We start from the raw sequence: 27,237 nt of genomic DNA, 5'->3' as shown, positions 1-27,237 counted from the left end.
CAACTTTAGGTAACTCACACTTTCATTCTGCTTGGAGTAGAACTGGCCACTTCTGCCTGTCCACCACCTTGTGATTATGGCTCAGTTTTTTTCTCTCTACCAGTATGGCCTGGCTTGCTGGGCATGTCCCACAGCCCCTGCTATTAGCAACACATAACACAAGCAGAGAAGCATAATTTTCCACATTTGCTCATTTGGTCTCACCTTATCAGTTATATATTCCCTTTGTTCTACCAATCCCTCTCTCATTTTCTCTACAACTGAAACTAACTTGTTTTCTCTCTTTCCTTTTTCTGAAGAAGACTCTTCTATGTTAACTCGGTTTCTCTTTCCACAGATGCTGCTTGACCTGCTGAAAGTTTCCAACATTTCCCGTTTTTATTTCAGACTTCCAGCATCCACAGTTCTTTTTGACTTCCAAATGGTACGTTGGCCTTTTTAAAGAGGGGATTTGAGTGCTACAGTAGAGATGCCTTACTACACATCTAAGAAAGGCCTTATTTGCGATGTTGTGCATTCACTGGAAGGATAAGAGAACCAATGTCAATGTCCTCAGATAAGTGAGTGTCAGTGTCCTCTCCCAGGCCACCATGCCCACATCCCCAGCATCAAGGTCTCAATTACATTTTATTCACATGCCTGACACCAGAATCTCCAATACACACTCTATTCCAAGCTCCGTCATGAGAAGATATCACCAGGTGGACAGAGGAAAAGATTCATGTTTGTGCTCAAAGCATCCAACCCTATTGACTCCTAGGAATCTCTGGCCCATTAGCACTCAAAAGGGTAGAAGAACCTCTGGGATGGTATTGAAAATCTTAAGGATATACAGTCGGGAGCACACAAAGGGCCTGGGTAAGCAGTAAAAATCACAGGCAACCCCAAAAACTACTCATCCACCTGCTCTCTCAATATATCAGCCAACACTTACCCCATTTGCACAAGAGATGCCATTTCTACACTGGCCTCATTAGCCACTACAGAACCTACACAACTGGAGTGGAAGTAAGACATCCCTCATTCTAAAGGAGTGCTTATAAAGTCTCATGTACAAAATAGTCTCTGTACCTTAAATACAAACATTTATTTGCATGAGAGGGAGTGCAGCAAAGATTTATCAGTCTGGTTCCTGGGATGGCAGATCTGTCAAACAAGGAGATACTAAGTGGGCTAAGCCTCTATTCTTTAGGAGGCACAAGAGACTATTCAGCAGCTCATATCCCAATCAAGGTAGTCTACAACCTGATGGCATGAACACTGAATTCTCCAATTTCAGGTAAACTGCTCCCCATCTTTCCCCTTTCTCTCTCCTGATCTACCCGGTTCATCATGCACCAACCAACCCCCCCACCCCCACTTCCCCCTGAGCCCATCACTGTTTCTTTCTCCATCTTTCCCTCCTCCACCCACTCCATCTGCCATCACCCCCACACTCCTCCCACTGGGTTCCCTCTCCCTTCTTTATTTGCTTCCATGTTCCACATTCCTCTCCTATCAAATTCCGTCACCTGCAGAAAAGAAATAATTCAACTGGACAAGTTAAGTACATTTTATTTTTTTCCAACCATCACATTCTAAACTCTAACTGAGAAGACAAACAATCTGCTCCCAGACTCAGACTGATAATGAAAGGTAATTTTTCATCCTTCCTATTTTGTACAGCAGTTGTGGTTTTTTTGCCTAAATGTTTCCACTGATGTGACAGAGATTTAGAACTCATTATGTATCAAATTATTCTTTCAACTTGTCAGACTGTATTTTCATTAGCCCATATTAATAAGCTGACTACACTATGATTAGAAGCTGTCCTGATTTATTCTTAAAATCTACCTTCCAAAAAAATTCTATTTTTAACTTGTGCTGTAAACAAAATTACACATATCAGGAGCCAGAAGTTACCACTTTAAATAAAATGAATTATTGATATTAATTCACTAAAACTGTATATTGTACAGAGTTCCTGACCACAAAATCTTAAACCTTGTCACATTCACTCACGTTCTTGTGTCAAATTTCCATCACAGATTCTGGTGTTCATTTACAATAGAACTGCCCTCAGCTCCATTATGGTATGAACTCTGCAGACACCACAGCATCTTCACAGAATGCTATTATAGTGTGCTCAGACTGATTATAAAATGTTGATTCAGGACAGATGAAAGGTTTTTAGCATTTTAGACGTCAATCTCTCAAGCGATGCACGGCGAAAATCAAGAGCTAAAAGCCATGGCATTTCCAGCTTCACACTCTCCAGGTAATGTCGAATTATGCATTTATTCTTTACCACTGGAGCTCCAAAAGAAAAAGAATTACTTCCATTTCAACCTCACAAAACAAGGACAGCATACATAAATGTTTCAAGTCTCTCAAGAATCAGGACAACTGATATACAGTTACCAAGTCCAGATTTTCCCTCTACCCCATCTTAGAGAGGCTCCACACTGAGAAAGCATTTATACTGACACACAAATAACTAGGAGCCCTAATCCTAAATGAAAATGCAAGCCTCAAATGTGAGCTGGCAAAAAAAGACAACTGTGAAGCTAGAAAGATGGGCATGATGAGGCCTGGCAATGAGTGGATTGTGCATCTTGGAATCATAGATTAACACAGTACAGAAACGGGCCCTTAGACTGACTGAGTCCATGCCAGGCATCAAGCATTCATTTACACTAATCCCACCCAAATCCCATTTTTTCTCTCCACATTCCCATCAATTCCCACACCCCCCACAACCAACCCCGATTCTATCACTCACCTACACACAAGGGGCAATTTACAATAGTCAACAGGCTACAAACCTGCACATCTTTGGCACACGGGAGGAGGAAACCAGAGCACCTACAGGTATGTCATGCAGTCACAAGGTGAATGTGCAAACTGAACACAAACAGACACAGACAGACAGAATTCAGGATCAAACCTGGCAGCTGGAGTTGTAAAGCAGCAGCTCTACCAGCTGCACCACCATACTGGTCTTGCTCAGTCCTCAAAAAGATCTCTGCAGTTGAATTACTAATTTGCCCATCCTATGGAGCTCTGGCACAGCCAGACTACTGTAAACTTGAGAAGGTTTCAACTTAAATTTTCAGCCAGATTTGCTGATGATACAAAGAAAGATGGGTTAGCAAGTAGTGAGAAGAACACAAGGAGCCTGCAAAGGAATATAGATGGATTAAGGAGTGGGTAAGTTGTTGGCAGATGCGGTATAATGTGGGAAAATACGAGATGATTCACCTTGAAAGGAAGAATGAAACAAAATTATTTTTTTAAATGCAGAGATACTACAAAATGTGATATAAAAAGGGATCCGAGGGCCATAATAAATGCCAAACAAAGAACTCGCATGTAGTTATGGCAAGTATTTTGAAAAACTAACAAAATTTTGGCTTTTACTGCAAGGTGTATGGAGTACAAAACTAGGATGCAATGTTTCAGGGGGCTGACTGCACTAGAAGTAATGCATGTAGTTTGGGCCTCCACAGTTAGGGGACAAATGCTTACATTGGAGGCAATCTGGTTGAAAGCTGGAATTAAGGGGTTGATGTACGAAAAAGGTTGGGCCTAAACTCATTGTAGTTTAAAAGAATGAAAGGTAATCTTATTAAAACATAAGATTCTGAAGGGAAATGACTGGGTGGATGCTGAGAGGACACTTCCTATTGAGATGGTAACTAGAAACATGCGGCATAGTTTCAGAGTAAGGGGCCATCCATTTCAGACAAAAGTGAGGAGGAATTTCTTCCCTCATATCATGACTCTGGAATTCTCTACCTCAGACATCTGTGAAGGCAGAATCACTATCAATCTCCACATTGACTATATTCATACATTTAATGTAGAAGGGCGTCAAATGGCATGGGGTGAGCACAGGAAACTGGTGTTGAGGCAAGGTTGGTTCAGGCATAATGTTACTGAATGGTAGAGCAGGCTCGAGGGGCTGAATGGTTTACTCCTGCCATGTTTCAAATGTTTCCGCGTAAAATAAGTTTCTGAAGGTCCAAATTTTGATGTCCAACTGCTTCTAACTTTCTTCTTATCCTCTGTTATTTCATTCCCAATTTAAATCTGTAGTTTTTAAACCACCTATTTCCTTTGGTCAGTCTGCCCTTCTCGTCCTCCTTGACATTCTATGAATAGGGTAACCAAATAAGAAACCCCAGCATACATAATATTGCTGGACTTGTAACCAAGGTATCTGGACTAATGATCCAGAAGCAAGAGTTCAAATTGTGGATACTGGGCAATTTAAATTCAATTATTATTTGGAATAGAAGGCTGTTATCAGTAACTGTGAATCTTCCCATTTGATCTTAAAATCCTATCTGGCTCTTTAATATCCTGTAGGAGAAGAAATTTGCTAACCTTACCCAATTTGGCCTACATGTGATTCCAGACTCAAAACAATGTAATTGATTCTTAGATGCCTTGTGAGATGGCCTAGTAAGACATTCAATTTAAGGCAATTAAGGATGGGCAATAAATGAAAGCTTTGTTTCTTGTGAAAGAATAAAAAATAAATGATGTATGCACCATATTGCAAATTATCTTTCTAATTAAACATTACACAAAGTAGTCAGTATTTTTACAACAGATAGATCTCCACAATCCTGCTCCAAACTACACAATTAATTTTATAATAATTCAAGAAAACCAAATATCCTTCAAAGTAAACAAGATGTTTTTTAGTCTTTTATATTAACCTTTCTTCTTTCCAGTGTCTGACCAAGACATACAGATTTAGTTAAAACTTAACTGGATCTCAAAGCACATGGAGGTTCTGCACTTAAAGGAGCTGGATATCATTTGTGGTCACAGGGGTATGGAAGTGGCAAAAAGGAGCTGTTACATTGGGTTACTTACAACTTATCTTCCTACTCAGTTACACACCTCATATTAACCACATTGTATCGTAATAAGCAGATGTTTTTATTGGTCATTCGTCTCTCTTTACTTTCCTTTCACACTTAAAATTCATCTTTGTCCATGTCAGAGCAAGTGCTGAATATGTGGAGGTATCTCCACCATTTGAGAAAGATACAGTCAACCCAGGATGATACAGCATCACAAGATATGACACTCTTAAACACTAGAGTCTGGTACCACATGTAATGGTGATGGCATGGCTCTCATCTGACAGTGAAGTTGTATTCTACTTCCTGACATGACGCATGAACAATGCTTAGGAATGAAATCCTTGGGTACTGAATAATCAACCAGTAAGCTGGCCGGAATAAAGCCCATACAGAGCAATAGTCAAAAATGAATGAATCATGGCTGCTACCTGTAAACATAGGTAAAGAACTGCAGGAGGTAGTGTCTAGATTACAAACCAGCTAGATGCTGAGGAGATGGAATTCCTTTCAATTGACAAAGGTGCTCATCTGGTAATGCAGGCAATGGCAGAGCAGTCTATGGCACGTAACCAGGAGAAGCTGCTATGCAGGGAAAGCTTTGAGCTCTTTTATGGTGTTTTGCTTGTCCATTTGGGAAAGTAATTTGGCAGTTCCTCATGGGTAGAGAACCTTACAAATCACTATGATGCAATGGTTGACTACTGTGAGAAGTTGCTTATATCAAAGCTGCAGTCTGAAATGAGTCCATTTCACCCAAGATATCATTTAATCAACATTATCATACAGCCCCAAAGGCAACCTTGCCAGAGCTTTTTCTAAGATTCCAAGGAAAACAAAGCAGCAGGAAAAAAAAAGTTCAGGTTTTTAAAACTCAAGAGGTTAATCAGCATCCGAAGTAACAAACCAGCAACTAACCTACAAATGAATGAAGGCTGCTGAAGGGTTCCATCTTGCCCATCGGCAGCACACTGCTGGATGAGTTTGTCATTTAGCAAGTCAGGTACTGGGACAGTCCAAATTTTGGACAGGGTTCCTATAAAAAGCATAATGCCCTTAAATATTTTTAATAATTCTGGTGTTTTAATAGTTTCAATAATTCAATATTAGATACTTATAAATCCATTTTGCATCTGAAAATACAGCACAATACCCTTTAACCATCTTAGTTTTGAACCTGTATACAGAAGCTATAAAGCAAGTCATAAATGGAGCGGGAGCTTTGAAAAGAGGCGAGTCTCTGTGCATGTGCTTGTGAGTTTCACCTTGCAGAGTCGGAAGTTGGAGCGAGATTTGGAGTGGGACCTTTGAAAACAGATGAGTCCCTGCGAGTGTGCTTACGAATTTCACCTTGCAAGAGTCTAAAAGAGGAACATTTGCAAATTGTTAATAGTTAATTGGCTAATTAACAGCAGTGAATAAAAGGAAGGTAGGTAAAGCGGAGCAGCCATTGTGGGAGTGGACCAGGGTTACAGTGCAACACTTGAAGCTTTGGCACAAGAGGCTTCGGTGGGAGGTGGTGAGGCTAAGGCAAGTCTCTGGTAAATTCCTTTCTTTCTTTGATTTTTCCTTTAGTGCTAGGCTACAGTAGTTAGAATGGCTCCAGGGTCAGCGGTGTGTTCATCTTGTGAGATGTGGGAGTTCTGAGAGACATCCAGTCTCCCTATTAGCTACATCTGCATGAGGTGTATCCAGCTGCAGCTCCTTACAGACTGTGTCAGGGAACTGGAGATGCAGCTGGATGACCTTTGGCTCCTACGGGAGAATGAGGAGTTCACCAATAAGAGCTACAGGGAGGCAGTCACTCCTAAGCTGCAGGAGGCAGGTAGCTGGGTGACTGTCAGGAGAAGGGGCAGGTAGTGCAGAGTAACCCTGTGGCCATTCCCCTCAATAACAGATATACTGCTTTGGATACTGTTGGGGGGTGGGGGGAATGACCGACCAGGGGAAAGCTGCAGTGACCAGGTCTCTGGCACTGAGCCCGGTTGTGTGGCATAGAAGAGGAGAGCGGTAGTGATAAGGGTTCAATAGTAAGGGGAGCAGACAGGAGATTCTGTGGACGTGAAAGAGACTCTCGGATGGTATGTTGCCCCCCAGCTGCCAGGGTCAGGGATGTCTCGGATTGGTTCCACAACATTCTGAAGGGGGAGAGTGAACAGCAAGAAGTCGTGATACATATCGGTAGCAATGACATAGGTAGGAAAAAGAAATTAGGTCCTGGAGAGGGAATATAGGGAGTTAGGTAGGAAGCTGAAAAGCGGGATCTCAAGGTTAGTAATCTCTGGATTGCTGCCTGTGCCAGTGAGGGTAAGAATAGGTTGATTTGGCAGATGAATGCGTGGCTGAGGAGTTGGTGCAGGGACAGGGTTTCAGATTTGTGGATCATTGGGATCTCTTCTGGGGAAGGTATGATCTGTACAAAAGGGACGGGTTACACCTGAACCAGAGGGGAGCCAACATTCTTGCGGGTAGGTTTGCTAGAGCTTGTTGGGGAGGACTTAAACTAGTTTCCCAAGGGGATGGGAACCCGAGTGATAGATCAGAGGTTTGTGCATTTAGTGTACAAGCAGATGCAGCATGTAGAAAGACTGTGAGGAAGAATAGGTAGTTGAAAGGGCAAAATTGCAGTCAGTTGGATGGGCTGAAGTGTGTCTACTTTAATGCGAGAAGTATCAGGAACAAGGGTGATTAACTTAGAGCATAGGTAAGTACGTGGAACCACGACATGGTGGCCGTTACAGAGACTTCACTGTCACACGGCCAGGAATGGCTACTGGAAATTCTGGGGTTTAGATCTTTCAGGAGGTAAGAGGTGAGGGAGTGGCTTTGCTGATCAGGAACAGTATCACAGCTGTAGAAAAGGAGGATGTCCTGGAGGGACAGTCCTCTGAGTCACTGTGGGTGGAAGTCAGAAACAGGAAGGGAGCGATCACTCTATTAGCAGTATTATACAGACTCCCCCCCGCCCCCCCCCCCCCACCCCACCCCCAATAGCAGAAGAGACACTGAGGAGCAGATCGGAGGCAGATTTTGGAAAGGTGCAAAAATAACAGGGTTGTTGTCATGGGTGATTTCATCTTGCCTAATATTGATTGGCACCTCCTTAGTGTAAAGGGGATAGATCGGGCAGAGTTTGTTAGGTGTGTCCAGGAAGGATTCCTGACACAGTATGTGGATAGGCTGACTAGAGGAGAGGCCATACTGGACCTGGTGCTAGGCAATAAGCCTGATCAGGTTTCAGATCTCTCGATCGGAGAGCATTCTGGAGACAGTGACCATAACTCCTTGACCTTTATCATAGCCTTGGAGAGGGATAGGAGCAGACAATATGGGAAAGTATTTAATTGGGGGGGGGGGGGAGGAATTATGATGCTATTAGGCAGGAACTGGGAGCGTAAATTGGGAACAGATGTTCTTGGAAAGTGCACAATGGAAATGTGGAGGTTGTTTAGGGAGTACTTGCATGGTATTCTGGATAGGTTTGTCCCATTGAGGCAGGGTAAGGATGGTAGAGTGAAGGAACCGTGGTTGACAAGAGACGTAAGATATCTTGTCAAGAGCAAGAAAGAAGCCTACCTAAGGTTTAGAAAGCAAGGATCAGACAGGGCTCTGGTAGCCAGGAGGCAGCTTAATAATGGATTTCGGAGAGCTAGAAGGGGGCATAAGGAGGCCTTGGCGAGTAGGATTAAGGAAAACACCAAGGCATTCTACACATGTGAAGAATAGGAGGATGACTAGAGTGAGGGTAGGACCGATCAGGGATAAAAGAGGAAACGTGCCTGGAGTCAGAAGAGGTAGGGGAGGTCCTTAATGAATTCTTTGCTTCAGTATTCACCAGGGAGAGAGACCTTGACGTTTGTGAGGATGGTGTATAACAGGCTGATACGCTAGGGCATATCAACGTGAGGAAAGGATGTGCTTGAACTTTTGAAAAACATTCGGACAGACAATTCACCATGACTGGACGGGATATATCCAAAGTTATTACAGGAAGTGAGGGAAGAGATTGCTGCGCCTTTGGCGATGATCTTTGCGTTCTTACTGGCGATGGGAGTAGTGCCAGATGATTGGAGGGTGGCAAATGTTGTTCTGTTGTTCAAGAAGGGAGTAGGGACAACCCTAGAAATTACAGGCCAGTGATGATGAGAGGTGACTTGATAGAGGTGGACAAGATGATGAGGCGTAGACTGAGTGGACCGTCAGAGACATTTTCCCAAGGCGAAAATAGCTAACATGAGGGAGCATAATTTTAAGGTGATTGGAGGAAGGTACGGGGGCGGGGGGGGGGGATGTCAGAGGTAAGTTTTTTTTTACATAGTGGTGGGCGCGTGGAACGCACTGACGGCAGAGGTGGTGGAGGGAGATACATTAGGGACATTTAAGAGACTCTTAGATAGTCACATGAATGATAGAAAAATGGAGGGTTATGTGGGAGGGAAGGGTTAGATAGATCTTAAAGCAGGATAAAATGTTGGCACAACATCATGGGTTGAAGGGCCTGTACTGTGCTGTAATGTTCTATGTTTTAAATTTCAAGAAATCTTGCCAAAGGCTCCACTAAAATGAAAAATTTAAAACTCCAAGGTACTGAAGGGGAAAGCTAATGAAAACTGTAAATATTAAATATTACTAACATTGGAAACAGGAACTGTTAAGCTATTTAAGGAAATTCAGGATAAAATGCATCAGTTTTGAGGCAAGAAACTGAAAATAGCTTTTCTGATGTAACTATTAAAATGAAATTAAATCAATTTTTCAAAAACTTAAACTGTGATAATGAATTTCAGTTATCAAAATAAATCCATTCTTTATCCAGTTTAGTGTAATAAATAGAATAATCATTAATTCAACCCATTACATAAAGAAGATTTTTTAATATGTCTTCAGAACGTGGACTTTGCTGGCAAGGCCAGTAGTTATGATCCATCCCTAATTGCCCTTGAACTGAGAAGACAGTTAAGAGTTAATTACATTGGAAAGCCAGAATAGCTAAGGATGGCTGTGCTCTTTCCCAGAAGGATATTAGAGAACCAGCAGGGGTTTCACAAGGATCCCATGGTTTCACAAGTAATATTAATGAGACTGGCCCTATTTTAAAATTCCAGATTTATTTAATTACATAATTTAAATTCCCTGCTGACATAGTGGGATTCAAACTCGTGGCTCAGGATCAATAGCCCAGACCTCTTCTTGCTAGTCAAGTAACTTAACCACTATGTTACTGGAACAAGTTCTCCTTGTCATTAACTTCTATCCCACCAGCCTCCATATTCAACGATCATCCTTTCACAATTTCCCCCACCTCCAAAGAAATTCCACCACCAGATATCTTTCCCATTCACCTTTTTTCAGCACTCTGAAGAGGTCATTCCATTTGTGACTCGCTAATCTACTCATCAACCATTCCCCTTCTCATGCTGCTTTCTGACCATCCAGGGACCCATAAAGTTGTTTCAGTGAAGAAGCAATTCACTTGCAATTCTTCCATTCAAGTGCACTGCTGTTCACGATGTGCTCTCCTCTACATTGGAAAGACCAAAAGCAGATTTGGTGACTTGATCTTCTTGTCAGTCACTTGAATTTTCCATCCTACTCTGACCTCTTGCATTGTAGATCACCCATCTGTAATATTGACTCAGTTTTACCCTCCCTACCCATATTTCCCTACTTTCAAGAGCTCTGCATTTCATATTTTCACACATCCTTTTGTGTCGTTTTCTAATTGCTCTCATTAACCTACAACCAATGATTTCATCAAGAGCTTATCATGCCAATCCTGGCCTTTCCTATCAGATATTCCCTTTGCTCCATCCATCTCTTCCCCTACTCTCTATGCAACTTAAGTGACTTGTTTTCTCTTTCCCAGTTCTGATGGAAAGTCTTCAACCTGTAACGTTAACTTTTTTCCTCTTTTCACAAATGCTGTCTCACTTGCTGAGTTTACAGGGCTTTCTGTTTTCATGTTTCATAGAGTCAGCAGAAATGGAGATATATTCCAGGTACTTATGATGAAGATGTCAGCCACTAAAGAGTCTTCCCCATACAACAAAGATCACCAGAATTTTGATACCAAATGCTATTTATTTTACCCATTTGAGATGATAAAGTCATAATTAACATCACCATTCACCTACTTTATATTATAAATGTGTGAATTGATTCTAACACTCTCATCACACTAGTGTTCATGCTACCAATATGTCCTCTTTTGCTCTTCAATCTCTCCTCTTCCTCTCTACCATGGACCTTTCCTTTGTTTCCTTTCTCCTGTCCCCTTTCACTGCATCTGAAAACTTAATTGTCTCTGACATTTTCTAGCTCAGATGAAAGATCACTGACCTCAAAATGTTAACTTTTTTTTTGCCACAGATCTGCCTGAATACCTGGCATTTCCTCTATTTAATTAAAAAAAATAACAGTAGTGGTGGCAGTTTAACCACACATTCACAAAAGCTCTGAAATTCCAACCTCTATTGTCTCATCATGATAAACAAAAATGCTACAGCAGTAAAGACAGTGTTAGGGGCAAGAACAAAATAAAATTCATCATGTCTGAAATTTTTGCTCATAACATGATTACTTCTTCATTAGCTGTGACTCTAAACTGTTTATCTCCTCCCCCCACCCTAAAGGAGTTGGTAAACTCCAAATATAAAGCAGCTTCCAAACCTACAATAACCAATGACATTATTTAATGCTCATATCAGCACTGTTACAGTCCTTTGCCTAAACTGTCAACACCTGATTCTTCACAACAATACGATTAAAGTGGATATCAATAAATCCTGAAGCCTCGACCCATGATCTTAAGACAATACGTATGTGTTTCAATACAAAGAAATCCTGGATTCCAACAAGCATATTCATCTATTTCCACACAATTTGTGGCTCACTAGTCCAATACCAGACAATAGGGATCAATCAATAGGGCATGAGAAAGTGATGCTATGTGCCTGTGATGCTGCTGCAAGCGAGTTTTGCATCAATGTACATGTGCATCTGACAATAAAGTCGATATTTTGACTTTTGACATTACTCTTTTCAATGGCCATATGCTCTCAATTTTACTAATTTTCAAAAATGTAGAAAGGGGGAGAAAATGGTTCAATTAGGATTTGAATTACAATTGTGGTGCCAGTTCATAGCATCAATGCAGTGAAATGGCCAAGTAACTTTGGTTTATGGCAAACTTGACTCAGTACAGATGCGCTGCCTCATCTATACTGCATTTCACTACAGTTCTTTTTAGATATCTAAAAAGATATCCTTTTACCAATCTAAAGCCTACAGAATGAAAAACCACAGAAATAAAACAGTGTTAACAATGAAATGCTCCAATCGTACACAAGCATTGTGTCAAATTTTGGCCAGTAAGAAACAAGAGATATTTTAAAGATGTACAAGGGCCAAGGTTGATCCTGCACGTACAGATATTGGGCTCAAAGATCTGAATTCATTGAAAAGAATCAGCAGTTAAATAGTTCATCAGGCTAGGTCAGATGTGATTAGATTGCTACCTTTAGTATAGGTGGCCCAAGGGAGGCGTTTGCATTCCTAGAAAATAATTGTTATCACGATTTTCTGTAATGTGAAGCCGGGCTCTGCGCATGGGTCAAGAAATGAGAGATGAAAAAAATAAATTTTATGTTGATTCAACCAGACATAAGCATTGCACCAAATTCTGGCCAGCAAGAAACAAGAGATGTTTCAAAGATGGACAAGAGCCAAGGTTAATCCTGCACCTAGAGGTTTTGGGAAGATTATAGCTGAGTCCTCATAAATTTCCTTATTTCTCTCAGCGACTAAATATTTGGAATTCTCTATCCAAGGATTAAATGTATTGGGATTGTGGATGCTCAGTCACTGAGCATATTCAAGGCTGGAACTGATGAGATTCATGGACTCCACTGAAATCAAGGGACATGACCAAAAGATACACAATCAGCCATGATTTTACTGAATGACGGAGCAAGCTTGAAGTGCCACGTGGCCTATTCCTGCTTCCAGAGCAAGCTTGAAGTGCCACGTGGCCTATTCCTGCTTCCAATTTCTTTTGTTACCATGAGAAGTTCTCATCTTTAGCTGTTCCTTTTTGAGCATTTGAAACATTAGCTTAATCTTTCTCATCCTTCTTGTCACTGGCTGCTTTCAGTCAGTAACTACATCCATTGTTGTTGTGTCAAGTGCAATTGTATGAAGAACTGGGATTTGAAACCCCCTTGTCGGCTTTCGGAATGAAATTTTTAATAGGACTCAGCCTTAGCTCAGTGGCATTGCTATCGCTATCACCTTAGAATAAAGTAGTAGATATTAGCCCCATACCAAAGCTTGTTACGCTTTTTTTAAACCAACATTTCAATGCCACACAAAGGAAATATGGCACTACCATAAGTATCATCAGAGCCATTAATCTAAAGCCTCATTGATGCCAGCACCTTGACTACAGTTATCCTTCAACCACTATCATTAACACAAATAACTCTTTCAGTTATGACAATGTCCACGAGACCTCACTGTGTGAAAATTAGTGCTGAATTTCACTACTTCACAACACTTCAATGAGCGGCTCGTTGGCTGTAAGTTACTTTGGAATGACCTGGGAAAGTAAAAAAAACAGCACATGAATGGGAACAATGTACAACTGAAACAGAGAGCGCACAGCATTTCCCTTTTGCATAGTATTGTAAATTTTACTGTAATTCACATCCATTATACTAAACACACTTTAAAGTTCACATGGAAAGCAAACTTTATTTCAAGAAAAACACTGCTGACCTGCTTAAAATGTATGAACAATTTACTAACTTGTAACTGAACTCAGTGATCATCACAGATAGCTGTATGTATCTTGATTCACACAAGGAATAATTCAGTGGCTGAACGTCACGACTATCATCCGGAGTCCAAATTAATCCACAGCTACATACAAGGATTTCTCCCCTTCAATGTGACTCCCTGCACTATACATCTCCTCCACTAAGAGGATGGTTAAGGAACATATTGGCAGTCCTTTTCTAAATGCATTTTGAAACCTGGCATCGAATGCACAAATGTAATCTAGGAGTAATTTTCTTTCCCACCTTGTGTGAAAATCTCAGATCTCTGTTTCACAACTCTCCATTATAGTGTGATGAAAACAGAAGCGTTACATGCATTCAAACAACCTGGTGTCTGACTAATGCATTTAGCTTCTGAAGTAACCAAATATTATTCAACATCAATCAAATTTAATAATTTCCCTGCATTGTATCTCCAACATCTGCAGTAACCACTCAAGAAAAATATTGCCTCTGTAGTACTGGCAAGTGGTGTTTTTACTGCCTACTGTACTCGGCACTTCTGTACTAAAAACTGCAAAGCAAAATCTGAAAATATTTCTACACATCTGAACAACAGTAATTTACAGTATAAGTATCACAGTAGAACATTCCAAGGCTGGTATGATAATGCAGCCAAATATAACCAAGGTAAAAGTAAACAGAAGAATGAGTGGGAGGGCTCATGAAAGAATATCAAATTCAACAGATTATAATATTCTGCTGAAAACCTCAAAAGACAAATATTATGCAAAAATATTAGGATTTGCTCTTGTAGTTCTCCTAGGAGGCTATCATAACTGTAATGCAATCATTCATTTTGAATAGAATTCTTTGGCACAATAACAATGCAGCTACCTTTCTTTGAGCTATCCTTACTGCGTCATGCAATTGAAATCTGGTATGATGCTTAAGAAGAGAATTTCACATTGGAGCTAGTCATGATATGAATATCTTATGATGCGTTATCATTAATAACCAGCAATAAAAAGTGTAATGTTTATGCCTTACTATCCCCTCTCCAGCTACGCTGCCACCTCCATTAATGACATCATAGCAACTGGGGCAAATAAAACTTGCAATCTGAAGAAACTGTCATGTAAATTGTTTACTGATCAATTCATGGTGACTGCTGTAAGCATCCTTGGAGCAGAGAATGATTAGACGCTCAGAGAAAATCAGATAAACACAACTGTCAATTAAATATCAAATGTGCTCGCTGATGTCTCAGGCAAAAATATTAAGCAAAGAGCTTTTGTGCGAATTTTGTTCAAGCTAAAAAGTCACTGTACTTGCATAATTAGAAAATTTGCATTAGATGCAAATAGTTTCCCTATTTTAATTCATAATTTTTTCAAGTCTTAGTAAATGTACTAGAAAATTGTAAAAAGGATATTTTACCCAAGAGTAATATAAATTTTTCATCTTGGGAAAATAGCTACTGCGTGGCTTCAGTAAAAATTCTGCATGACGTAACTGACTGATATACCAACTAAAATCTTTCACCGCCAGTAAAATTGGCAAAACCTCAGCATCTGAAAAACAGTCTGAAAATACAGCAAGGGCAGCATGACATTGCAGATGCTGATCACTTAACTTAAACAACTAGTGCAATTAATACTTGCCTGGACCTCACTCGTTCGCTGCTTGATTGCTTCCTCTTTTTCTTTGATTTCCACTTCCACACTGCTTTTCTCCCTGGAAGACCAGCAGACAAGGCAGGTATACTTAAGGACATCAGCTACAACAGGAACAGCTAACCAGCTCCCAAATCCTGACTCGCCCTTCAGATGCATCTTCTTACAGTGAGCTAGTGCTTGAGAGGGAACTGCGAAGGGTATCAGCAACCTTTTAAACTGCGAATGAGATGCCCACTTTCAGTGAGGAATGAAAATGCCTGATATCAGAATGGATTCTGTGAAATACAGACTCGAAAATCAATGAGACGATTTCTCACCACAAATGTCACTGTTGCTATGGAGCTGTTGGCTAATAGAAACTAGAGCTTATAGGAAGAGGAGGAGCTAAAAGGATCATCCCACCATTAAACTATATATTATTACAAAACTACATTTTAAACTACCAATACACACACACTTTGATTAGTATAAAAAAGATTTTATAGGTTTATTTATAATAAAATACATTTTTAAAAGAACAGACACAATCGTCAGAATCTGACAGAAGCATTATTCATTTTTTTTCTGTTTAATTAGGGATTTTATCTGCACAAAAGTAACCCTTCATTTGAAAGTCCTATTGTTGGTATGCTTTTAAATCTTACAGCATATATGAATTGCGGCTTTCTTACATTATATATTATTTTTTCATATGCTTTCTAAATTTTACATAATATCACATTAACAGCAGGAAAATGTATGCATGATTTCATCTAGTATTTAGTCCTCACTAATGAGAATCTGACAGTGCGCAGACATGGCTGACAATTTTATTTTGATCTGTCAATTACCTTTTCAACCTCATAACATACAGCTCTCTCTTCCCCAACCCCCCCTCCAACCCCTGATAATTTTCAGACTCACCGGTCGTCGGGTCGAGAGCGGTGCCGTGGAGATTTTAAACAATCTCTTACCACTCGCATCATCTTTGCAGTACATTCTAACTTGGCACTCAGCTTAGCTTCACAAGTGTGGGGTTTAAAATCAAATGTACATCAATTGAATGTCATGAGTGAATCCTATGACTGCATACCTGCATGATATAATCAGCAGAGGCTGATATTCTCCAACAATTGTAAGCCTGCCCTCTCTCACCGCATACGCAGACGAGGGTTTCAGATTCTACAGAATCACTTCAGAAACCAGGAAATAACAGTCACGTGGAAAACAACCTAGCCCGAGAGACACGCCACATTGCATACAGTCATTCATTTAACTTGTAGTTGATGTAGTGGGCTTTGGGTAAAGGTGGGGGTTGGGGAGGGGGCATAAATGAAGGGGTGCAAAATGATTTTCCCAAATGATAATTGATTGGTTTCTAGAAAGATTTTAAGTTGGTAATTGTCTGGTATGTACAACTGTTTAATTATACTGCAGCAGCAGCTTGCTAAGGGAACTCAATATATAAATAGAAGGTGGTTACCAAGCCTGTGAGGCAGTGTGATGAAGTAATTTACAGTGGTGAAGGCAACAGTGGGAAGGTGATAAACAGGTCATCTGAAGTAAGCTGGTGGTCAATAACAATAAACCAAAGGCAGTTTATTAAGGAAGGAAATATAATAATAGCACAAATATTATGCTTTTAAGCTTTTTTAAAACTATAAAATTAATGTATCATTGCTCATTTGCAAATTCGTAGGGTGTCTCATACAAATATTAAAAGTGAATACCTTGTAAACTAAAGATAATTTAGTTCCTTAAATAAAACTCTTCAGAAATTTTTTCCAAGTCTGGTGATAGATTAGGTTTTAACCGAGGTTCTGAGTATTATTGAGGATGGAACTCCAAGTATTTTTAAAGACAAATTGTTTCCTCGTTCTCACCAAAATGTGGAAGGTATTTATTATGCAGATCCCTCACATTTATTTATGATTTAATAAGGCAATCAGGACCTAAGTTGAGTTCAGATTAACCTTCAGTCTTATGTTGAGAACAATATATCTTAATTTAGTCTTATTTTTAAATATGTTAAAATATCAACTAATGTATCCAGGGTAGGACACAAGTCACAACATACACCAGAAAGAATTTGCTCAAATTTACAAAACCAATTCAACAAAGAGATAAATGCTGCTAGGACCACATGTCAAATAGGAGTGCAATATACAGTACACTTGGTGCAGTACAAGAGGCCTTTATTTACTTTACCCTTTCCAAGTCCTCAGGGAATTTACACAATTGCATGAGATAGTTTATGGCTTCCTTAAAGGGTACTGCAGCCCATCTTCAATATTTGTACAGTAAATAAATCCTCAGTAATCACCGATAGACAAAATTGCATGCTAACTTAAGAACTCCAGCCAGTCTGGAATAAATATGTTGGCAGATGCATGATTTTTTTCCTAACCAAAGAATTAAATGTGCATTTTGGAACATTCAGACCAAGGTTAGAAAAAGATCAGACAAGCAGCATCTGACTGCATTTGATGCAATATTCCATTTGCATGGAGAAAATACTGAAGCTAAATTTTAAAAAAAATATAGCTAAAGTTTGGCACACCAAACACAATTTCTGATTTTGACAATTTTTTCCCACTTTTTTCAATTTGTTGCTTGGCTACAGTTCGCTCTAGACGTTCTTAAGAGTCACTCCTCACACAAAAGGTGATCGTAGTTGTTGGCGGTCAATCACATCAGCCCCAGGATATCACTATGGGAGTTCCCAAGGGCCATCTCTTGGGCCAGCCATTTTCAGAAGGCCAAAGCGAGGTTGTATGCTGATGATTTCACAGTGGTCAATTCCATTTGCATCTTTTCAGCAAATGAAGGAGTCCATGTCTGCATGCAGCAAGTAATATTTGTGCCTCAAAAATACCAGTCACATTAGCCTTCAAGATATTCAACTGGACTAGCCACATAAACACTGTGCCTACAAGAGGAGACCAGAGGATGGGTATCCTGCAGCAAGAAATTAATCTCCTGACATCCCCAAGCTTTTCCATCACCTACAAGGCACAAGTCAGGAAAGTAATGGAACATTTTCTACTTGCCTGGAAAACTGCAGCTCCAAAAACTCTCAAGAAGCTCAACACTATCCAGGCCACTGCCACACAGCAGCTGCAGTTTGTAACGTCTAAGAAATAAATTACAGTGCCTCTGAGCTACTAAATTACATCTGAGCTATTCTAACAGCAGGCCAAGACCACATGAAAGGCAAGGGCAGTGGGGGCATTGAAACACTACCACCTGCAAGTTCCATTTCAAATCACACCCTACCCCAATTTGGAATTATATCACTGGTCTGTCATCAGTGCTAGGTCTACATCCTGGAACTCGCTACACAATAGCACTGTGGGATTTGTTTCACCAGAAGGAGTGCAGCTGTTCAAGGCGGCAGTCTTCTCAATGTTTATTAGGAATGGGCAATAAATGTTGGCCTTGCCAGCAAAGTACAGATCCCAAAAAATGACAAAAACAAAATTCTTTCAGAAGCCATTTTTATCGTCAGCTACATCCAAGAGCATTCTTAGGCTATATGACCTAAGGAGACATCAAGGTCTAGCCCATCAGGTCCTCATCTAACACTTGTGCACACACATGCCAACAAGTGAGCAAAGGCTGATGATCAAAAATAGGAACCATGGTTCCTATTTGAAACATATTTAAATTTGACTCACTAATTACAGTATGCCACTTTCAGATCATCAGTAGAAAGAGGGAATTGAATCCAATGGTTACATTGTTCATTGGACAAAGCCACTGTTGTGGCCTTTGTTTTTTTGAGGAATTTGTGTTACTTAACACAATTATTTGAGGGATTGTTTAATTATTTCCCTCGAATCTTTCCTTTTGCCAAATACAAGTTGCATTGAAGAGGACAGGTGGGGGATCAGCTGTTTGGTCTCTGCTAATGAGATGATGTGTATATCAAAATGTTTCGAAGAAAATTCACCTTCCTTGCAGAAGTCAAAGCGTCGCTTATATAGAAACCAATTGTTACATACCCTGTTTTTGGCATCTAACAAAGCAAAATATCCCAATACAACTTACAACCAGAACAGAAAACACAAATTAGAGAAACTAAAAATAGTTTTGAAGGTAGGATAAAGTAGGAAGCTGAAAAATTTGGAGGAAGAAGTCCAGAGTATAAAGTGAAGGCTCTGCCACCTAGAGAAACAAAAGTGCACAATTGCTTCAAATCAGCAGAGGAGAGATGGGACTGAAGACAGGTGTGAACTGCAAACAAAGGGTATGGCAAGGGCACAGGGGGATTTGTGAATAAGAAGCAGATTCTTATTTACAAGTGAAGGCACTGGAAAACAGAGGATGGGTGAGGGTTGTTGAGAGTCATAAATGAACATACAAAAGGCACAGCAGTGTTGTGGTTAGCGTAACACCATTACAGCACCAGCGACCTAGGTTCAAATCCGGCCACTGTCTGTCAGGAGTTTGTACGTTCTCCCCGTGTCTGTGTGGGTTTCCTCCGGGTGCTCCAGCTTCCTCCCACATTCTAAAGACGTACAGGTTAAGAAGTTGTGGGCATGCTATGTTGGCGCTGGAAGCGTGGCGACACTTGTGGGCTGCCCCCAGAACACTATGCAAAAAGATATATTTCACTGTGTGTTTTGATGTACATGTGACTAATAAAGATATCTTATGTGTGCAGCAGAATCTAGCATGCTGGAATTTGCATGGGATGAATCTAAGTGTTGAAGAAGCTATTGCTGTTGAATAAGAAATTCAGGTGGTGGTGAGAGAAAGGCTGCTAATGTAACATAAGTGGGAAGGGGTCAATTTACTAATATCCAAGGACAAATAATTTGGCTACCAGGCCTGCACTCATAAATGAAACCAACAGCTTCAGAACACCACATTAATAACTAGGTTACTCTCAACATGTAAAAAGTTCAATCTGTCAATCAGGAAAACAAAATGCTTCATTGTCATTTATTTTTGGGAGATTTTGAATGAATTTGCTTGCCACTGTGTCTTCTTTAGCTATCTCCCCTTATAATGTGCACATGAAACATTTAGGAAGGTATCAGGGTGGGTTAGGGTTATGAATGGTTAACAAGTTCCCACGTGAGTCGTACAGAGATACAGCACGGAAACAGACCCTTCAGCCCACGAACTCAGCAGCAACCTTCAAACACCTATTTGCACAGTAATCCTACAGTAACCCATTCTATTATCCACAGATTCCCATACACTACCCCCATATTCTACCACTCATCTACATACTGGGGCCAATTTACATTGGTCAATTAACCCAAGAACCTGCACATTTTGGGATATGGGAGGAAACCAGAGAACGCAGAGGAAACCCATGCAGTCATAGGGAAGTGCAAACTTCACAAAGATAACACAAGAGGTCAGGACTGAACAAGGGTCACTGGCACTGTGCGGCACCAGCTCTACCACCTAGAGATTTCGCTGTATCATTCCTTCTGTTCAATATTTTACTTTTTTTCTTCTATGATTGCAGTTTTAACCATAATTCTTGGTTTTAGGAATAATACAATCTATAGCTTGCAACTGCCTAAACATTTCCCCCAAAAATCCTCCAACACACTGCACAAACCCCACCTTGTAATGAGTCCCAGACTTCCAAGTCCTGTTGCCATTTGACAATCCAGGTTTGCCTTTACAGCTTAGCACTGCCCAGACTGCCAGTAGCAGGGACCATCCACCAGCACAAAGGTTGGGGGATTTGAGCTCCATGAAAACTTTGTGATGCAGTGAGAGACATGTTTGAATGACACATGGGCCAAGTGGAAAGTTGAAGGACTGGCATTCACCTCCACTGTGGCGCCATCTCACGATAACCAGAACTTTGGCCCAATCCCTTGATTCATATAGGAAATTAAGCTAAACGTCTTAGCAATTCCTGACTATGACGCAGGGTTTCAACCCAAAACATTGACAATTCCCCCCCCCCCCCCACAGATGCTTCTTGATCCACTGAGCTCCTCCAGCAGATTGCTTATTGCTCCAGATTCCAGTATCTGCAGTCTCTTGTGTCTCGTATGAGCATGTGTTCAGTGACATAAAAAATTTACTGCACATTATAGTCCCCTGTACTGAAAAGGAAACACATTCTCAAACTTTTGAGCAATGTAAAGATAGATGGATTAATATAAACACTTATGGGGTTTTCTGTGGTATTTCACGTGGTTCATAAGGCACAAATGGAGTTTTCAAAAGAAGTGGGGTGAGTAAGCAAGTCTGGAGAAGTATTTCAATCCCCATTTTAGCCACATAATATTCTGCCCTGATTTTGACATAACTTAGACAGCAAAAAATCGGACAATCTGCAAAGCACAGGTGTAAAGCTACGTGGTTGTTTTTCTGCAATATAAGCTGGAGAATCAAGAGATTCAATATTGAGGCATTAGAGGCCGAGGGGAAACCTGAAAGAAATTTATAAAATTATGAGAGGCGTAAATAGTCAGAGTCTTTTTCTCCCATGGTAGAAATATCAAATACAGAGAACATAGTTTTAAGGTGAGAGGGGCAAAGTTTAAAGGAGATGTGCAGGACAAGTTTTGTTTTTACACACCAAGAACGGTAGATGCACGGTATGCACCTCCAGGGATGGTGGTGGATCCAGACATGATAGTGAGATACTCACTTGTACATGTGAGGGAATGGAGGGGTATGGATTATGTGAAGGCAGATGGGTTTAGTTAAATTGGCAATATGGTCAGCACAGACACGTGGGCCGAAGGGCCTGTTCCTCTGCTGTACTGTTCTATGTACAGCACTATCACTAGGCATAAGATGCAATCACACCATTTCTATGCAGAAATAGGGATAGGAATGAATAGCAAGTTAACAAGATAACACGATTACATATTATCAGTTAATTTACAAATGTACCCTCTATATTTTCTGAGAGTATGCTTTTCTTCTATTTTTTTTCTCTGAGGTATTACATGATGTGGTAGGGAAAGAAATCATTAAAGATTATGAAATGTTGACACATATGTTTTGGTCCTGTCCTCTTTTGGAAAAATATTGGAAAGATATTTTTAACATTATTTCAAACGTATTGCAGGTTGATTTACAACCTCATCCTATCACTGCAATTTTTGGATTACCATGGATAGAGCCTGGCCATCTATCTGCCTCCGCTAACCGTATGATTGCCTTTGTTACCTTAATGGCCAAATGATCCATTTTGCTTAAATGGAAGGATCCAATACCCCTTACTACTTTTCAATGGTTCTCTCAAACTATATCATGTTTAAACTTGGAAAAACTTAGGAGTGGTACTGTTGATCCTTCGCTTAAATTTGAGGAAGTTTGGAGTCCATTTATTCAATATTTTCACATGATATAAATCCCCTTGTAATAACCTTTCAACTTAGAGGAATGGAGTTGATGACATAATATTGCTCGGTTTCTACTAGAAATTTTAGTCCAGTTTTTTTTTGTTTGCTTTTTCTTTGAATTTTTTTTTCCTTCGCTTAGTTTGGTTTGATATACTGTTTATAAATTTTCTTATTGTTTTAGGGATTTTTTTTTCTTTCTTTTATATTTTATAATAAATCTTTTTCTTTCCTTTCTTTCATATTACATTCATTCACTAAGAGATCGTTGGATCTACAGATTTTTTTTATATACTTTATTGTTTTTTATGATTATCCATGCCATGATTGTTCTCCCAATCTCTTTGTATTACATGTACAAACATTGATGTTATATATTAATCTGTATTAATTTGAAAACTAATAAAAAGATTGAAAAAGAAAGATTATGAAATAAAAATAGAAAATGGTGAAAATACTCAGATGAGGCAGCATCTACTGAGAGAGAAACAGAGCGTATGTCTCAAGTCACCTTTTTTTTCCAGAATAGAGAAAAATTAAAAATAATTTAAGTTTTAAGTTACAGAGAATGGAGGAGGGGTAGGCCTTTCCTTTTGTTCTTTCTGTGATAGGATGGAGGCCAGAAGGATTCTATGACACAATTGGTCGTGATGCTGGCTGAAAGCAGTGGTACAGGCTGGTGAACAGCAGAAATATGTCTGGGCAAGCAGCAGATACGGATGGATGGAGGAAATTGAAAAATAACCAGAAGAGGAGGGAGAAACAAAATGCTGGAAATGTGAGGCACGAGGCTAAAACATCTCATACTACAGAATACAACGTCCAATCCAGAAGACTGTGGCATTCCAAGTCGGAAGATGAACTACTGAGCTTTATTGTAATAACATTGAAAGCCAAAGGCAGAAAGTTGAAGTGGGAGTGTTGTGTTGAATTAAAGTGACTAACATCTGGAAGCTCAAGACCATTCTTGTGAACTGAGCAGAGGTGTTCTGGAAAGCAGTCACCTAATGTGCATTTGGTCACCCCAATGTAAAGGAGACCACATTATGAGCACCGGAAGAATTACACTGAATTAGTAGCACAACTAAAATGCTGTTTCAGTTGAAAAGTATGTTTGGGGCCAAGGCTGGCAGGAAGAGAAGAGGTAAAGAGCAGGTAGTGCATCTGCTAAGGTTGCATGGGAAAGTGCTCTGAGAAGAGGTTTGGGTATTAGTAGAGATTGAACAATGAACCCAAGCATCACAGAGGGGACAGTCCCTTTTTTTGGGATGATATCTCCGGCAGTTGCTTGTATTGGAATTGTTGGAAATTATCAAGGATCATCTAATGTGGAGGCAGTTGAGCTGAAAGGAAGAGAAAGTGAACCCCACATTATTTTGGATAGAAATGGTGAGAGCAGAAATGAAGGAAATGAGAGCCTTGTCAGCTATGGAGGGGGAATGGAGTAAACCATTTCTGCACCCCACCGCCCACCACTATAAGAACTGTCAAGACTCCCTTCTGTCAAATTGCACCATCTAGGCTATTCAATATTTAATTCCATCTGTCACCTGTCTGGCCTTTCTGCTCACCGCTGCAGCTACCTGGCTGTTTGCCACACCTCCAAGTCTGGTGTCAGAGGCAAACTTTGAAATTTTATTCTGCATTCTAATTTCCACGTCATATATAAAAAAAAGGGAAAACAATGTGGATAAGCACCATCTACATCTTCTGGTCTGGAAAAACACTCTTCCAAAACTTGCCATTATTTTTGTCCTTAAGGCAAATTTTGTTCAAATTGACACTAACCCTCCCAATTCCACGTGACTCAATTTTGTTAACAAGCCTTTTATGTAGGACTTTATGAAACACTTTCTTAAAATCCATACAAACAACATCTACTTCATTTCCTTTATCGATTTTCTCTATTACTCCATCAAAAAAAATTCAAATAGTTTAGTCAAACATGATATTCCTTTTACAAATCCATGCTGGCTCTCCTTAATTAACTCAGACCTCTTCAAGTATCTGCTAACTGCCCCCACCCAATTAAATTTTTTCTACTTTACCCACCACCAATTTGAACTGTCCAGCCTACAAACACAAGGAATGTCCTTACACACATTCTTGAACTAGAGTATTGCCCTTGCTACTTTCTAAACCTCTCATTCCTCCCTGTATCTGGGGAAGATTGGAAGATTATGGCAAGCCTGTCATCTACTAACACCTCTGCTTCTCTCAGCGACTAGGAATACAAGTTACCCGGACCAGCACAGCCAGTCTTTCTGGAACCTCCTTCTTATTGACCATCCATTACTTCTACCATCTCCAGTTCCTCCAACAGAATATTCTACCTTAGTGAACACCAATACTAAAGTACCCACATTCTGAAATTTTATCCCTTCTTTAGCTCTAAAAGGTCCCAACCTGCCCTTTATTACCCGGTTACTTTACATGTTGGTAAATGCATTTAGGTTCCCTCTTACCTTAAGTGCCATTCTATTCTCAGATTCTCTCTATACCGATCTTATTTTCCCTCTCACATAGTATTTAACTTGGATGAATTCAAATGACATGTATTATATACCCTTTTTTGTGTTATGATAATCTCAATTTCCTTCATCATTCAAGGAGTTCTGGCTTTCGTTCCCCTGCCTTTCCCTCTTGTGGGAATGTATCTGGCATGTAGCTGAAACTTCTGCTCCTTCATGAATGGCCCAACTGTTCAGTAATTTCTGTCAACCTTTGATTCTATGTTATGAAAATCATAAAAACTGCAGATGTTAGTAATCTGAAATAAAACTGAAAATGCTGGAAACACTCAGCAGGTAAGACAACATCTGTGTAAAAAGAAACGGAATTAACTTTTCAGGTTTAAGCTGAAGGGTCTCAGACCTGAAAATTGACTCTCTTCCAAAGTAGTTGCATGAAAAAGTGAGGCTTTCATTCCTAAAGGTTGGGAACCATTGCTTTAGAAAACAATTCTTAAAAATGTCCATTGTAAAAAAAAACATTAAATCCTCTGTGAAAATACTCTGGCTTTAACTATTGTAGGAACTTGAGACAAAGAAGGCTCTATTGCAGTTATAAATATATTTTGCATTGATACTATCACCTCTTGGCGACATTTTTCTTCAATCAGCTAATTACAGTAATATTTCTAAAACAACCTACAGCAGAAAATTATCAATTGCAACATTAACCCCAAGTATATAACACAGTAATTGCTATCTTTCTAATTTTTTTATATGGGAAGACATAGTTGTTGAATTTTCACATGGTTTGATATATGTCTTTTGTACTCAGCAGAAGAGCATACAGTGTCAAACATATTGTTTACCTGTGAAGATCGGCTATTTCGTTGTGTATAGAATCAAGTTCTTTGATGGCTGAAAAGTCAGCTACAGTGTTCAGAGTGGCTCCATTCTGTGGAAAGCATGCTCTTGGTTATTTAAGCATTTAGAACATCATCATGTGAATTCAAATCAGTTTAAAGTTCACAGCATCACTCTATTTCATGGCTTAAACAGAGTTTTCTAGATTAAATAGAACACACGAATTGTATTGAAGCATAATTCTTATCCTGAACTTGTCCACCATTTTGTTGCTCCAACATAATATTAAAACACAATCTAAATTGACTAATCTACAGTAAGTATCAAATCTAAAGCCCTGACCTAATGAATGACACATAGAAGTTTAATTCTGAGCAACAGATTAGAGTACAAGAGTCTGTTTGCCTTTGTGGTACACAATAACCTGATGTTACATGTCCCACAACTTGACAATGTTAATTGGCAGTACAAGAAAAAAATTGGGCAAAATATACACATTAATCATTTATTAATGTTGACAAATCTCCCTCCCTCTCCCACTTTTCTTCAATCTTCTTTTAGATTATTCATTAACTCAAAAGAACAGATTATTTTGTTTAGTAGTCAACTCCTATGAAATACTACAAAACATGATTTTATTCTTGGAGTACATAACACTTTTTTTGTAAACTCTGCTTGATCAGAAACCTGCAAATAAAAGAAGGGAAATCTGAAAGAAAAGCATGTGCTCATCATGAGCAAAAGAAGGTGAACAAGAGACAGATTAAACAGTAAATAATAATGCTAACCTTGCGTTTTTTTAAACGAAGAAGTGCTACATTAGGCTTCCAGCGTTATTCACATATTATGGACATCAAAGCAGTGCAGCAAGGATGGCTGGTACTGTGAGAAAGGCATAGAGCCTGTAGCAAAGCAGAGGCAAGTAGAATGCAAGAAAGAAAGGTTCAGTGAGAATTAGTAAAGCTACAAAACTGAATTGGGTTGATTTCTGAGACCTGCAATTTCAGTGAATATTTGTTTTGCATCAAGCAGCACCTGAACAAGAAAACTAGCATTTTCAGAGCGAGAATGTGCAAGAAACAGTTATTCAGAAGAATTAATAGCACTGTCAGAAAATGTTAAATTTCTAATTGCAATTACATTGTCTCAGTAAGATACATTCATAGCAAACTGACCTATAACTCAGGAAGAAGAAGATAATCAGAGAAATAAAAGAAGCATTAGGCAGTCACCAGCCCAAGTTTGTTGTGAAACCTTTTATTTAAAGGCAAAGAGCGAAAAATAAGATTAGGTTGCTTCTC

General features: G+C 39.6%; 1 protein-coding gene across 2 annotated transcripts in view; it reads right to left on the bottom strand.

Moving 5' to 3' along the window:
- Window positions 1–27,237, bottom strand: part of eps15 (epidermal growth factor receptor pathway substrate 15) — a 115,505-nt gene that overhangs the window by 32,137 nt on the left and 56,131 nt on the right. For both annotated transcript variants that reach the window (XM_052012497.1, XM_052012496.1), the window contains exons 12-13: window positions 25,942–26,027; window positions 15,298–15,370 (exon numbers count right to left, since the gene is read on the bottom strand). In XM_052012497.1, the coding sequence (XP_051868457.1) occupies window positions 15,298–15,370; window positions 25,942–26,027 (159 nt within the window). The remainder of the gene's footprint in view (window positions 1–15,297; window positions 15,371–25,941; window positions 26,028–27,237) is intronic.

The sequence above is a fragment of the Pristis pectinata genome, chromosome 3 (assembly GCF_009764475.1).
Source record: "Pristis pectinata isolate sPriPec2 chromosome 3, sPriPec2.1.pri, whole genome shotgun sequence".
NCBI classification, from domain to species: Eukaryota; Metazoa; Chordata; class Chondrichthyes; order Rhinopristiformes; family Pristidae; genus Pristis; species Pristis pectinata.
The sequence above is the reverse complement of the archived record's forward strand: the minus strand, read 5'-3'. Positions and strand labels throughout refer to the sequence as shown.